This window comes from Miniopterus schreibersii, assembly GCF_964146895.1.
Source record: "Miniopterus schreibersii genome assembly, chromosome: 4".
In the NCBI taxonomy this organism is placed as follows: domain Eukaryota; kingdom Metazoa; phylum Chordata; class Mammalia; order Chiroptera; family Miniopteridae; genus Miniopterus; species Miniopterus schreibersii.
This window is the reverse complement of record NC_138105.1, coordinates 24,521,648-24,533,867: the sequence shown is the minus strand read 5'-3', so window position 1 is coordinate 24,533,867 and position 12,220 is coordinate 24,521,648. Positions and strand designations below refer to the sequence as shown.

Below are 12,220 nucleotides of genomic sequence, written 5' to 3'. Positions count from 1 at the left end.
ACTAACCACAACCTTAAACAGGTATGTCCTGTTAGTATCTTGATTTTAAAGTGAGGAAACTGAAGCCTAGAGAAATTGTAAGTGGTCGTATAGACCTCACAGCTAGGTAAGTATCAGAGTTGGGATGGCATCCTGTGTTCCTCCCATTACAATGTCCTGTTGCAGAAAAGCAAGGTGGTCTCAATCTCAGCCCTTTACCCACTCAGTGACCTTAGGCAAGTCACCCAATTTTCCAAACTCTATGTTCCTTTTCTGTAGGACATAAGACTGGCAGTACCTACCCTACAGGCTGTGGGGAGAGGAGCATAGGAAATGAGTAGGTAGAGAGTTCTTTGTGAACTGCAAACCAACCTGAAATATTACCAGGGCGCCAGGTTGGTCCCTCAGGGGTATCTGGCTGCACTCCAAAACAAAATAGCTCAGATTGGTGGCTTTGCTTTACAGGATTGCCATTCTTTACCATGTTAGTAATTGTATACATAAATAACAATTGAGCCCGGGCAGGCTGTCAGCCTGTGCACTGGAGGGTTGTGGGTTCGATTCCCAGTCAAGAGCATATATACCTGGGTTGCAGGTTCAATCTCAGACCCTGGTCAGGGCATGTTCAGGAGGCAACCAGTCAATGTGTGTCTCTCACATTGATGTTTCTGTCTCCGCCTCCCCCCTCCCTGACACTCTCAAAATCAATGGAGAAAATATCCTCTCTGGTGAGGATTAACAAAACAAAAAAAAGGCTTTGCTAGGAAAAACGTGTTCCACAAAAGGAAAATTATTCCATATTCTCTATATAATATTGATTTAATTAAAATAGATATAACAATGTTTTTCTTAATTCACATTCCTCTAGAATCCCTATTCCCACCTTCCAGAACTAGACAGTTGTCATTCAGCCCTCAACGCAGTTATAAAGCCAGTCACACCTAGTGTCAATAGGCAGTTAGACCTGAGCAGAGCAAGGATGATGGGCCAGGTACAGAAGGTCACCAGGGTGGAAAGCCCTGGGTGCCTAGCAAGCGGCAAAACTGGGAAAACAAGAACCTTGCCCCCAGGGTAACTTTTCCTCCCCTAGAATATAGCTGGTGGTGCAATTTAGACACCGCCCCCCCCCCCATCTTTTCCTCCCTAAAGGTAACAACTAGGCCTCAGTTGTATTTCAGCTCCAGACTAGAAAAGCAACAGAACCAGACAAGTGACTCCATGGCTGCCTCAGGACCAGCTGCATTGACTAATGACCTCCTGCCGTGGCACAGACCAAGCCGTGGAGACCATGACCCTAAAAGAATACACCTGAAAAGCTGATGAATATCCTATTGAGACCCTCCCCTAAGATTCCCACCTGCAAGAGAAATACCCTCAGCACAAAGGACCCAGGGTTCACTCTCCATCTAGGGAGCAGCCCCCGCCATTCCCTTTCCCCTCTTCTTCCCTCTCTCCTCCCACAGGCGGGCATCTCCTAAGCTCTAAAGGACCCCAGGAGACTTGCAACCAGGGAAGAATGAGCCGTGGCAGCTCGTCCCAGGCTAACCCCTTGAATCTGTCCCCAAGGCCCCCTTTCTCTGGCTTTCCAGAGAGCTAGGGCAGCCCAGCCTCAGCTCTCCTGTTGCTGCTTCTGTGCTAAGCCCTTTCTTGTCTTACTGTCCCTAGCTTTTTTTTTTTTTTTTTAATTCTCATCTGAGGATATTTTTCCATTGCTTTTCAGAGGTCCCCTTTCCTGTAACACCAGGACATGCATTCTCCCCTCTTTTGGGCCTTTTCCTGGAAGACATTATTCGACCTTTTAAAATGTTTGCATAAACAAACTCTATTGCTCTCCGGAGAGCTTTTTCCTTTGAACGTCTGTCCGGGCCTCACCATTCCAGAACTGCCACACCTCAGGCCTTGACCCTTGAATGCAGAAGTAGCCTCAGGTGTGACTACTGGGAAGAGGAAAGAAGGAAGGGCAGAGAAGAGGGCCTCAGAGAGAGAGGGGGGTGCAGGCCTCTCCACCAGGAAAAAAAGTGCTCCCAGTAGGAAGCTGATGCTGATTTAAATTTCAAAGACAATAGGTAAACACCCGAAGCCACCGTGGCCAAGCTGTGATAACAACACTGCAGGGTCTTTGAGAGGATTGCTTTATAACACTTGCCTCCCCCCACCCCCACCGCGCCCCCAGACTCCCCATCACCTCCCCTCTCTGCGGTTCTCAGCCACAGCTGACCTACACTCCCTCTCCAGCTTCTGGTTTCCAGGCGAGGGTGCCCGAGGCTCTGGCCAGCGGCCCGCGGCGCCGCGGGGCACGCGAGCACGGCTTCGCTATTCTGTTTCCAATTTGCAGGCTGAAGGTAAAAGTACACTAATTACACCGCGCTGGGAGCGGGCGCGGAGGCGAGCGGCGGAGGCAGCGGCCCGGCTGCCTGTTGCCCAGCAACGACCCAGCCGCAGCCGCCTGCAGAGCCGGGAGGGCAGCCGGGCGGGGGCGGAACCTGAGCGGAGACCCGTGAGACCCTCTGTTCCACCCTGAGGAACTAAGAAAGACTCTTTTTGATACTGATACTGGAGATCAACACCCCCTCTCCCCCTGCCCACCACCCTCCTGCTTCCCTCCACTTCTCTTTAACCAACAAAGGAAAGCAAGCCAACCTTCCCCAGGGCTGCCTGGCCGGAGTTGCTTTCCTAAAGAAGCAAAGAAGCCTAGCCTCAGCCTTCAGGCCCAGCAGGAACAGTGCTCTGCAAGGCCAGGCAAATTCCCCTTGGCTGGCCCGGAGGCCTGGTAGCCGGGGAGGCCGCAGGTGGTCAAGTGTAGGTGGCAGCTTTCATCATAAGGAGAACAGTGCCCTCTGCTGGCGGTGTCTTGGAGAGTGACATTCACTCGGCTCCTGGGCCCTCCAATACCCAGCACCTATGGTGCGCTTATTCGTGCCCTCTGAAATAATAACGGTGTGGGCAGGAGATAAACTGGGGCACGGAGACAGGGACAACATGAAAGGACGGGCGCAGTTGGTGTCCATTTACTCTGGTGGCTCCCCGATCTCACAGGCGAAAGCAGAGAAGCCTTGTACTTCCCCATGGGAAAACCCAACTCAGAACCAAAGGGCAATTTAACCGGACAACGGCAGACGCTGCTCCCCAGGCCCATTGGGGCCTGGGAGTGCTTTGTCTAAAATACACTATTTCCACTGGCCTAATGGACCCCACTAAGTGTGTTTCTAAGAATATCACAATGGGAGAATGTGGTGGGGCCTGTACAGGGCAAAAGGCAGAAATAAGTAGATTCCATCCAGAATGCATCTAGAAGCCAGCTGCCCTGCTAGACTGAGAATCTTGGAGCAGAGGCTCAGCAGTGTTCAAAGCATAATGTTAGAACCCGAAACTGCCTCAGCAGGAGCCCCATATGTTTTTTATAAAAAGGCACAATGTGAGCATTGTTCTGTGCTCAATAGCACGACTGTTATAACTAATGCTTTTGCTATGAATACGACCATTTAAAATTCCCAACCAGTTGCACTTAGTCACAATACGCATCGGAAAACAAGCCCAGAGCAGAGATTTCTCACTTTGGGGTCAGTTGGCTTTAAATACACATACACATGCTTTTTAATGTGCCCACTGAAAAACACACTGAACGTGCGCAAGAACCATGCTCTTCTCCCTGGTGTTTGCAGCTACAAATGCTAAAGATTTTCACATGTATATTTGAGAACTTAACATTGATTTTGTGTATACTGGGTTGATGCACAAATAGAGGAAAGTGCCTGTCCTGTTTCTCCCTCTAACTCCCCCCGCCATCTCCAGCCCACTCCCAGATCAGCATCTCTACCACACAGCTGAGCTGCCTCGCCAGGCCCCCATGCCTCACCTTCTGCTCCCACCCCCAACTACCCTCCTCAAGCCTGGCTGACCCAGTGAAGTCTCCAAAGGAGAGTAGGATAAATTCAATTTTGATAACCTAATTGGAAGAGGAAGAAAGCTCTTGGAATGAATGTCCCCAAATGTCCAAGTATACTGGGCATTTGTCAGGGTTCTTAGACAGCAAAGCACTTCAACTCATTTTCCATTTGCGGACTTTATCCATTGACTCTTGAAGGGAGGCGGTACCCCACTTCCACTACTGAGGTTGGGGGCTTGGGTAAAACCAGCAAAGGAGACCTGGACTTAGCCAATGAGGCCTCCGCTTTGGTAGCCATGCAGTCACCGGAACAGTTAGGGATTACTGGTAGCGGTGGAGCTGAGGGCCCAGCATCCCCCCGGTCCCTCCTGTTTCTAAACCTGGTTCTCCAGTCTTCCTAGCGATTCCCAGACCTTACTGATATCCTCCAACAAATCCCTCTTCTGCTCTAGTCAGATAGGGTTGGTGTCTGTAATCAGTGAACAACATCCTTACCCCAAACTATGTTTCAGGTGACATACACACTTCTCACATCAAATTTTATTGGGGGGGGGGCTATTTTGCATCTTAAGTTGAGACTCTGACTTGTCTCCTCTCCCTCTACCCAACCCTGACCAAACCCCTCGCTTGTCCCAAAAAGGGGGAATACTGCAGTTTTTTAAACCCATGAATTAATTGCCAAATAATCCACAAAACTTGGTTGAGGCCACATGACAATACTTAGAAGTTTCCTGGGAGGGCCTGCCCTGGGTCATTCCCACCCCTAGGGTAAAGCACCGAATAAACCAGCGTCACCTCCAGCTGTGTGGGTGAAAGTGGGGGTAATGCTCCCCACTTCCACCGCCCTTAACTAAATAAACAGAGGGGAGAAGGGAGGTTTATCCGGAGGACGGGTCCCTGGGGGCGAGGCCAGCCTGGGAGATGGGGGTTGATGGCCAAGGCCGCTCCTCACGGCATCCAGTTGGTCCTGAAGGAGCCGGACCCGCTCGTCCAAGCTGCGCTGCTGGGCCAGGACGGCGGCCTTGCCGGCCAGGAGCGCGCAGTAGGCGCGCAGCTCCCTGGCGGGCAGCGCCCGCACCAGCACTTCGCGCAGGGCCCGCTCGCGCCGCGCCACGTGCTCCTTCAGCTCCCTGGCGTCCTCCTCCTGCCGCTGCAGGAGCCCGAGTCGCTGCAGCAGAGAGGCCTGGAGCCAAAAGGAAAGGGCAGCGTGAGCCGGGCGAGTGCGCTTCGCCGCCCTGCTCTCCGGCAGCCTGAACGCTTTTACCTGCTCCTCGGGGTCGCCGTCAGCCCCCGTTCGGGACAGGGCGAGGCGCACGCGAGCCAGGCGACTGCCCAGTAGCAGCAGGAGGCCAAGCACGCGCTCCAGGTCGGCCATGAACCGGCTGAACCGCTCTAGGTCGCGGGGCGCACAGGCCTGGCCAACTGCGGCCTCCAGCGCCGCGCCGCGCCTGGCCCAGGTCTGGGCTGCGCCCTCCAGCTGCTCCTGCTCAGCTTGAAGGTCCCGCAGCATCTTCTGGAGGAGGTCCGCTAGCTCCACCTGCAGGGAAGGCGTGGGTACTTAAGGCGGGGCCAGGCCCCTCACGTCTCAAGGCAAATTCCAGTCTCTTGTCCCATCCACCTTCCATCAGCCCCACAACACTCACTTTCTTAGCTTGGATGCTTCTCTTTGGCTCAAGCAGACCCTGGCCACATGGCTGGTCAGGCACAGGGTGAGCGGTAAGGTTTTCAGGCCTTGTTTCCTCCTGAGAAGTTGGCAGGAACTGGGTGGAGCTTGATAGATGGGACCTGGGGACAAAGCCAGAGCTCCCTGAGCTGTCCTGCCCCAGACTGCAGGAGCTTAGAATCCCCTGAGTCCCTGGTGCCCCTCACTCACCCTGGCTCAGAAATACCAGCAGCCTCCTCTCCAGCCTTGGCACAGGCTGGCCTCATTGCAGCCCAGACCTCAGCTAAAGGAATCAACCCATCCAGCAGATCCAGAGGTGGCTCTGGGCTGGGATAGGACATGAGAGTGTCACTCAGAGAGGGATCCAGTCTGGCAAGCTCCTGAACCAGCTCCTCCAGGCGCGGACTAGGCCATGTTGGCCTGGAACCAGCCTGGACAGTGCCCCAAACCAGGGCAGTGTCATCAGGAGGCCCTTGGGTATCACTGCCTGGAGGTCCCAAGGCATCAACTGGGAGAGGTTTGAAGGAGTCACTCCCTGCAGCTGCAGGGGAGTCAGTCATCAGAAGTCCAGTGGAGTCAATGGTTGGGATGTCACCATTTACAGTCCCAGGGGGGCTACAGCATGTGGGCCAGCAGTCCTTTGCTCCTGCAGTTTCTGGGCACTCATGGAGGGGGTGCTCTAGGGGGACTGTAGCTGGGTCAGGCCTCTGGACACTGGAAGTGGAAGAGATAACGAATCAGAAAAAGTTGTGGCCGAAGACCACTTGCCAATGGCAACCTGCCACCACCCTATCACCCAGATTCCCAGGCTTCAGCTAGGAGAGGGTTCCCTGCCTCTCCAGCATTTCATAGCCATATATGGAAAGGGGGTGTCTCACTCTGCTTGGAAACATATTTCACCTGGCTGGGAGCACCAGGGGTGTATGGGAGACTGGAGATGACCTCATTCTGACCAGCGGGGCTTCTTCCAGGAAGACATCATCATCAGGGAGGGAAGGGAGCCGGGAAGACATAATGCAGGTCTCTGGGACCCTGTGCTCACAGTCAATGGGACTGCTCTGGGGACCCTCCGCAGGATACACCACTGCAGCTTCCTTCTGAGTCTGGAACCTGGAGGCAGAGACCCCACACTGACCACAGTGACCAGGAAAGAAGCTCTTAGTTCTGCACCATAGAAACAGTAAAATGTTGGGGGGGTGGGGGGCAGTTGGAGATTTGGTTTGCAAAAGACAGTGTCCAAAGACTCAGAATGAGGGCAGGTAGGAGGCCTTGTCTTTTCTTGGGCAAGAGCCATGAGAGCTGCCTCCTCCCAAGAGTGATCCACGTGTCTCACCTGGAATGCTTGGTCTGAAACAATGGTCTGGGGAGTTCTGCTCCTTGAGGAACAGCCTGGAAAGGCAAACAGGTTGGATGAAATGTGGCTCACGTTTTCAGTCTCCCAGATGACCCCTCACCCCACCCCAAGCCTGCAGCTCTTCTCTTCCATACCTGGACAATGGGCATGGTTCCTCCTGCACCTCCCCAGGGACCCAAAACTTCCCCTGAAGCGCTCTGACTCCTTCGAGCAGGCCTGTAGACGTTGTCGAGCTTCAAGGACCAGGGTTCTGGGTCCACTGTGCCTCTCAGCGATCTGATCTGGTGACCTTCGAACTCTCCCAGCACCTGATGCTGCAATTCCTGGGTCTCGGGCCTAGCGAGGCCAAAGCTGGAGCAGGCCCCGCCCGAGCATTCCCCGACCATCCCACCGCCCCGACCCACGCGATCCAGCTTCCCTGGCTCCGAGAAGCACCACTTGTGCTGCTGGTTGGCAAGGCGGCCGCGGCCGGCGGTTCCAGGCGCAGGAGCCCCGGAGCGCGCCGGCTCCCCTTCCCCGCCCGGGTGGCCCAGCGAGGCGGAGCGCGGGTGCGCCGCGGGGGGGCGCACGGGGGTCGCGGGCCGCAAGCGGGCGGGAAGACTCATGCGGAGCTCCTTGCGCTGGAAGGACGTCTCCCGGAGGACTCGCCGCTGCGCGCCCTGCAGCCGCTGGCGGTAGGCAGCCCGCGAGGCCGGCGGGCTGGGCGGCTCGGCGGCGCGCACCGCGGCCCCCGCCTCGGCCGCCAGCGCGTACAGCAGCGGGGTGGCCTGCCTGCTGAGCGGCCCCGGGCCCCCCTGGGCCTGCGGGGGGCGCGGCCCGCTGCGCGCGGCGGCCGCGGGCCGGGGCTGCGGGGAGGCGCGGAGGGCGCAGGCGGCCGAGGCGGGGGCCGGGCCGCCCCACACCACGCGCACGTAGTCCCAGTCCAGGTACGGAAGGGGGTCGGTCTCGGGCGAGGGAGTGCGCGGCTCCGCACCGCCCGAGGCCGCGGAGAAGGAGCTGTAGGCCGAGTCGGCGCGCACGGACATCCGCCGCAGGTCCAGGCTGCGCGTGGACGAGGCTGGGGACACGCGGCCGCCCCCCGCACCCAGGGTCTCCATGGCTGCGCGGGCGAGCGCTGGGCCAGCGAGCTCGGTAGGGCCTGGAAGAACACAGCCGGCCTGATGGGTGAGGGGCGCAGGGGAAGGGCTAGGACAGCCGCTGGCCCCCCACACGGAGAGCCAGGCGCTTACAAATCCCCTCTGGTCACAGTCTCAGCGCGGGCATGACCCCCAGGTCAAGGATGGCATGGCCGGTAGGCCCAAACCCAGGGAGCAGCTCTGGAGGTTGAGGGTCTCAGCTCAGGGAGAGGACCTGGGCCCTGGCCCGCTCCCCGCTGAGGCTTTCCTGGAGGCACCCCCTGGAGCGCTGAGCGCCTACCCAAGCTCCTTCCCTCCCCAGCCCTGTCGCACCCTGGCTCCTTCCTGGCGCTTTGTTAGCGTCTCCACAGGCTCTTTCCCTGATACACAAAGATCAAGAACGTTTTGAGATCACTGGGGAGCCGGGAAAGGAGACTGGAAGACCCAGGTCAGGTGGCAGGCGCAGCTTCACAGCCATCGGCCCTGCCTCCATGCCAGTTATGTCCCAGGTGCTTTATATAAATATTTATCTTCCTCCTCCCAACTGCTATCTGCATTTTACAGATGAGGACACCGAGGTTCTGAGGGGGAAATGATTTGCCCAGGGACACACAGCTGGTGAGAGGCAGAGCCCTGTCTGGAATCTGGGCCTGCCTCCAAGCTCGCTGCAGCCAGATCAGTTTCCTAGAAGCAAACCCTGCTGAAAGCCAGTGTCCCCCCACCCCACCCCCACAGCTGCCTGAAGCCTCCAACACGGCCCAAACCACTGTGGGAAACAGTCGCCCCCACCTTCCCTCAAACTACTGGCAGATTCCGGAATAACAGATTCCAGAATAAGGGTCCCTGCTTCTGGAGGCTGCCTTTTGTCTCACCCCCCACCCCCTTTTTTAATCCCTACCAGGGGATATTTTTTTCATTGCTTTTTGAGAGAGAGAGAGAGAGCACGCAACATGGATGTGAGAGACACATTGATTAGTTGCCTCCCACACTGGCCGGGACCAGGGCCAGGGGAGCCTGCAACTGAAATACGTGCCCTTGGCCGGAATCGAACCTGGGACCCTTGAGTCCCAGGGCCAACGCTCTAACCACTGACCCAAACTGGCTAGGGCTGTCCTGCTATTCTTGCACCTCCAACAGGGCTCAGCTTAGAGGTCTCCTGACCTTTTGGGATCCCTCCAGTGTCCTGAACTTCCCCCCCCAGGGCATCACACATCCCTGTGCTTTCATTGTTGGCTTGCCTATGATTCCTTCTTCCCAGTCCCACCCAGAGCTTCCTGAGGACAGGCCGTGTGTGTCCTCATCTCTGGACCCTCAGTACCCAGCATGTAGTTGATGTTAAATATGTGTTGAATGGCAAGGGCAGGAGCCAACTTATAAGGAGTAGATGGGAGAGAAGGAAGAGGGCTCCTTTGCTTCTGTCCCCTCTCCTCTCTAGTAGTCTTTTCGGGCTCAGACTGGGTGAGGCAGTTGCTACCACAGACACTAACCAGGTTTCTCATGCTTTAGTAGGAACCAAAAAAAGCAAGTAAGCACAGCTTGGAGCAGGACTGGCCAGAAGTCTATACCTCCACATTGCTGGAGTTGGGTGGGTGTGCCTGGGTCAGGGGTGAGAACAGCTTTGAGTCTTGAGAAACTGGGGCTCCTTATGGGCTTTGGGGGCTTGGGGAGTGGGCTTGCCTACCCTGAACTGCTTGGTGGGGAGTGCAGAGGAGGGTGCCCCCATCTGGTGTAGGAGCTGAAAAGCAGGTTCATCTGAGCCTCCTGGACACTATTTGGAGCTCAGGATCACTCTCCCACCCCCTTCCCTGAGACCCCAGATGCTACAGATTGCTGGTCAGGAAAGGTAGGGAGGTTAGTGGTGGGAGGATATGATGTTTCCTAAAAGCGAGAGGGGCTCTCAGCTGACAATCTTGGGACCAGACCATCTTGACTTCACCTACCTGGAGGCATCTTTATGCCCACTAAGGCCAGCCCTGCAGGTTGGGCCTCATACTCAGGCTTGGGGACCTCTTTTGCAAAGTGTTTCCACTCTCTGGACTTCAGGAAGACAAGAAACTACTCTGAGTAGCAGCCCTGCCCCAGGTGGACAGTCACCTCCTCTAGGAAACCCATCCTAGCTGCCGGACACTAGCCCTCTCGCTTCCTACTTTTCTGGGCCCAGCTTAGAAGCACCCTGGCTCATGACACCCATGCCTGCCCAAGTTGGATTGCTGCATCTACAGGCATGGTGACTGTTCAAATACAAAGATGTTTCCTCAAAAAGGCCTTGAAAATTCTATCTTATTTGTGAGTCACAGTGAGACAAAGAAAACTCAGAGTTCACCAAATAAAAACAGCTTGAATGGATAATAAAAGTGTGGGTACATATGTATTTTCTTATTGCTCATCTCAAGGATGCTTTTGCAGTGCTGGCCCCAGCAGGCTGATACCCATGCAGGATGCTCACACCTTTGCAGAACCTGCTATGCCAGGAGGGTCCAGCTCCTTTAGTATGTTTTGGGGCCTCGGCACAAAGAGTAAGGAGTTTTCACACTTGTCTGGCTGCAGGGAGCCTCTTGCAGTCCAGCCAGCCCCTGTGGCTGGGGGTGGCCCAGCCCAGGAGCCCTAGTGTCAGCATTAGTGTCAGCTGTGGGCTGGGCTGCAGAGCCAGTGCCTGCAATGAAGTCCAGGGGCTGTAGCTCAAAGAGCTCCCAGAGCAGGGGAGCAGCATGGACTCCCTGCTAGAAAACCACCAGACTGGGGTCCTGTAGGGATGGGAGAGGCTATTTGCGATATACTTGTCACCTAAACAAAAGAGCAAGACAGGAAGGAGAGAGAGATGACTTCAGCATGCAGAGCTGGGGGCCTGGAAGGTGGAGGTGCCAAGCTCAGAAAGGAGAGAGCTGAGATGGGGACCGACCAAGGGGTCCAGTGCTCATTCAGTCCAAGGCCTGTGGGCTTTACAGTGTTTGTGGCAAGTCTAGCAGTTGAGGAGCTGGGATGTGGGTCAGGACCTCAGTGGAGAGGTTGGACCAGGCCAGCAGGCTGACCCAGGTTTTCAGTTAGAGGTTGTTAGGGAAATAAATGAAGACAGCTTCCAGTGGGCAAAACCCTACCAAGGCAATGGGAGCAGATCCAGGTAAGGTGACCAGAAAGGTGAGCAAACGCACAAGACCAACAATGGTCAGGAATGAAGTCCTATCTCTCTCAAAGGCCACCTCACATCCAACGTCTCTGTGGAGAGGCTCGCCAAGGGGACACTGCTGCAAGGCAGTCTCCCTGCCAGACTGCGTTTCTGGGTCCCGGGCAGTGTCTTGCATTCAAGCACCGCAGACTAGGTCTGGCGGGGCAGTCATTCTGGAAAGTCCCTGGGCGCTCCCCGTCCCCAGCGCCCCTCCCCCATTCTCCCAGGGACTCGCTCCGCGCGGCGCAGGAAATGCGGGATGCTGGTGACACCTGCAGGAGCGCGCGGCGTCGTGTCGTATCACCTACCCGAGGCTCCGAGCGCCGAGTCCAGGCCCCGGAGGGAGGGGAGAGGCGCAGTCCCGGCGACCGCGGGGGGCGACCGCGTCACGTGCTGCGGCGGCGGCAGATTGGGGTCCCGGGGACGCTGGGCGCGCCGCTGGCCGCGGGCCCCGCGCTTCTCGGCCTTTCCTGTTGGATTCGCCGTCGGGGCGGGACGACTCAGAGGCAAGCTGGGGGGGGGCCCGGATTCTCCAGCCGCCCGGTGGCCGAGGGGCGGGAGTGAAGGGTCGCGGAGTGAGGCCCTTTGCGCGCCTGGGCCACCCGCGGGCTCCCCCTCCCTGCAGCTCCCGCGGCTCCGCCGGGCTCGTCCCCGCCCCCAGCCTTCGGCGGAGCGCCCCGGCGACCAGGGGGCCCCTGGACTCGCGCAGACCGGCCTCGGCGCGGGACGCACACCTCCGCACCCGGCGGCGGGGCGGGCCCCCGGCCCCCGCCCCCTTCTCGCCGCCGGCTAGCCCTGCCCCCTCCCGGGAAGCGGGGGGCTGGAGGCGGGGGGCGGGGGGCGGCCCCCGGCGCTGCGCGATCCGAGCTCCGGCCGGAGGTGCTGCTGGGCGCCCGCGGCCGCGCGGTGACATCAGAGCCCCGGGCGCCGGCTCCGGACCCCACCTCCCGGCCCGGCCGCCGCGGGGGAGGCGCCACGTCCGGCCACCGGGGGCGGGCGCGAGGAGCTGCCCCGGCAGCCGCCCACCCCTTCGTGGTGTGCGAGCGCGGCGGCCCAGCCC

The 12,220-nt window shown here is 57.7% G+C and overlaps 1 protein-coding gene across 2 annotated transcripts; it reads right to left on the bottom strand.

Moving 5' to 3' along the window:
- Positions 1-4,403: 4,403 nt before the first annotated feature.
- SHROOM1 (shroom family member 1) lies at positions 4,404-11,919 on the bottom strand. Of its 2 annotated transcripts, XM_081136676.1 has the most exons (8): positions 11,469-11,919; positions 7,017-8,020; positions 6,862-6,917; positions 6,429-6,638; positions 5,739-6,242; positions 5,509-5,650; positions 5,130-5,402; positions 4,404-5,048 (listed from the first exon to the last, which is right to left on the bottom strand). In XM_081136676.1, exons 2-8 carry the CDS (start codon positions 7,977-7,979, stop codon positions 4,716-4,718), a joined length of 2,481 nt encoding a protein of 826 aa, XP_080992802.1. In that variant the 5' UTR covers positions 7,980-8,020; positions 11,469-11,919; the 3' UTR covers positions 4,404-4,715. The 2 variants fall into 2 exon arrangements, with proteins under 2 accessions (XP_080992802.1, XP_080992803.1); XM_081136677.1 differs by lacking the exon at positions 6,429-6,638 and having other exon boundaries at positions 11,469-11,552.
- Between the last annotated feature and the right edge of the window lie 301 nt (positions 11,920-12,220).